This window comes from Alexandromys fortis, unplaced genomic scaffold (genome assembly GCF_014885135.2).
Source record: "Alexandromys fortis isolate MF-2015 unplaced genomic scaffold, M_Fortis_MF-2015_v1.1 scaffold_112, whole genome shotgun sequence".
NCBI lineage: Eukaryota > Metazoa > Chordata > Mammalia > Rodentia > Cricetidae > Alexandromys > Alexandromys fortis.
The window spans coordinates 1,007,998-1,010,103 of NW_026068013.1; the positions used below are offsets into that span (position 1 = coordinate 1,007,998).

Consider the following 2,106-nt stretch of genomic DNA (forward strand, 5'->3'; position numbering starts at 1 on the left):
GAGAGAGAGAGAGAGAGAGAGAGAGAGAGAGAGAGAGAGAGCTCACTCTTCCCTACAGCATGCAGAGAGAGACCTCACTCCTCCCCACAGTGTGGAGAGAGAGAGAGAGAGAGAGAGAGAGAGAGAGAGAGAGAGAGAGAGATCCTCCCCACAGCATACAGAGAGGGGCGGTTCACTCCTCCCCACAGTGTACAGAGAGGGGGTTCACTCCCCCCATAGTGTTCAGAGAGAGAGCTCACTCCTCCCCACAGTGTGCAGAGAGGGGGTTCACTCCCCGCACAGTGACTCAAGCTTCGCCATTCCGAACAGATGAACTGCAGGCTTTGCTTGCATGTCTTAGGATGAACTTTCCTTAAGACTCACCTGAAGTTTTTTGTTTTCTTACATAACCTGATCTTTTTCCTTATGAAAATTTATTTTAGAAGATTGCTTGTTTGTATATTGACTAGGGTTAACTCTTATATAAATAATAAAAAACAATGAAAACACACTATTCAAATTGAATATGTGAGAATAATGAATTCTGGAAAATGTTATAATTGAAAGATTATAACTGGGAGATAGCAGGGACTCCCAGTGAAGCTGAATGGGTAGAGTTGATACAGGTGCAGAATGCTACCTCTGTAGGAGCACGCCATTCTAGATCAGTGAAGGGAAGATGTGTTTGCTGAAGAGATGGCTCAGCAGTTAAGAGCACACACTATTTTACAGAATAGTCAAGTGCAGTTCTTAACACCATATCAGATGGCTCACGAATTGCCTGCACTCCAGCTTCTAGGGGCTCTGATGCCCTCCCTCTTCTGACTTCTGAAGGTATGGTGGACTCATGGATGCATGTACGCACACGTATGGTTAAATGCATCCATAGATACACATGCATGCACAAGTGTGCACAAGCACATGTGTACACAAACACACACTGAAAAACAAATCTTTATAAACAAACATTTCCACAAAAGCTAGGATGGCCTTAATTTTGTTCTTTCTTGCTTAAAAGAAGTATATAAAATTCATAAAAGCACTTGTGCAAAAATACTTGAGAATCTTTTTCTAATGATAAAACCTCAAACATTTTTTGTGCTTTGAAAGACAGCCTGACAGTCACAGGAGAGATCTGACCAACAGAAATATCTGAATCTGTATACTATAGAAGAACTCAGTGCTGTTCTCATTGCTACCTGTTGGATGGATGTCTTTATTTCTAACCATGTTTTTCTTGAGAAAGCATAGAAAGCAGTATTGGACTCCAGAAAGGAGCCCATGTTTTGTCTGTCTCTAACCAAACTTCGTTTGTGCTGCCTCATCACCAGTTTGTAGCCCATCCCAACTGCCAGCAACAACTCCTCTCCATCTGGTATGAGAACCTCTCTGGGTTACGGCAGCAGACCATGGCAGTCAAGTTTCTCGTGGTCCTCGCGGTTGCCATTGGACTGCCCTTCCTGGCTCTCATATACTGGTGCGCTCCATGCAGCAAGGTATGTCTGTGAGACCTGCTACCCATCTGGAGCTGACATTCTGGCTGGCTGGCAAATGTCTAACTCCAAAGTGAAAATCCGACTGAAGTAAACAAGTTTAAATAATTGTTTGATTGAAAGTTTCACACATGCATACGATGTATTTTGAACAAATCCATCCCCATTCATTTCCTATATACACTACTACTCTGCCCTCCCAACTTCTTGTGTTCTTTTTAAAAACCCACTGAATTCATTTAGAGCTGCCAGTGTGTGTACGGGTGTAGGCTGTCTACTGGAGCACGGGTATAGGCTGTCTAACTGGAGCACAGGTATAGGCTGTCTACTGGAGCACGGGTATAGGCTGTCTAACTGGAGCACAGGTATAGGCTGTCTACTGGAGCACGGGTGTAGGCTGTCTACTGGAGCACAGGTGTAGGCTGTCTAACTGGAGCACAGGTATAGGCTGTCTACTGGAGCACAGGTGTAGGCTGTCTACTGGAGCACAGGTGTAGGCTGTCTAACTGGAGCACAGGTGTAGGCTGTCTGTCTACTAGAGCACGGGTGTAGGCTGTCTACTGGAGCACAGGTGTAGGCTGTCTACTGGAGCACGGGTGTAGGCTGTCTACTGGAGCACGGGTGTAGGCTGTCT

The 2,106-nt window shown here is 45.2% G+C and overlaps 1 protein-coding gene across 2 annotated transcripts in view; it reads left to right on the top strand.

Annotated features, from left to right (window-relative positions):
• The window catches only part of Trpc6 (transient receptor potential cation channel subfamily C member 6), a 122,619-nt gene that overhangs the window by 77,337 nt on the left and 43,176 nt on the right, over positions 1 to 2,106 (top strand). For both annotated transcript variants that reach the window (XM_050162221.1, XM_050162223.1), the window contains one exon: positions 1,311 to 1,475. In XM_050162221.1, coding sequence (XP_050018178.1) covers positions 1,311 to 1,475 — 165 coding nt within the window. The remainder of the gene's footprint in view (positions 1 to 1,310; positions 1,476 to 2,106) is intronic.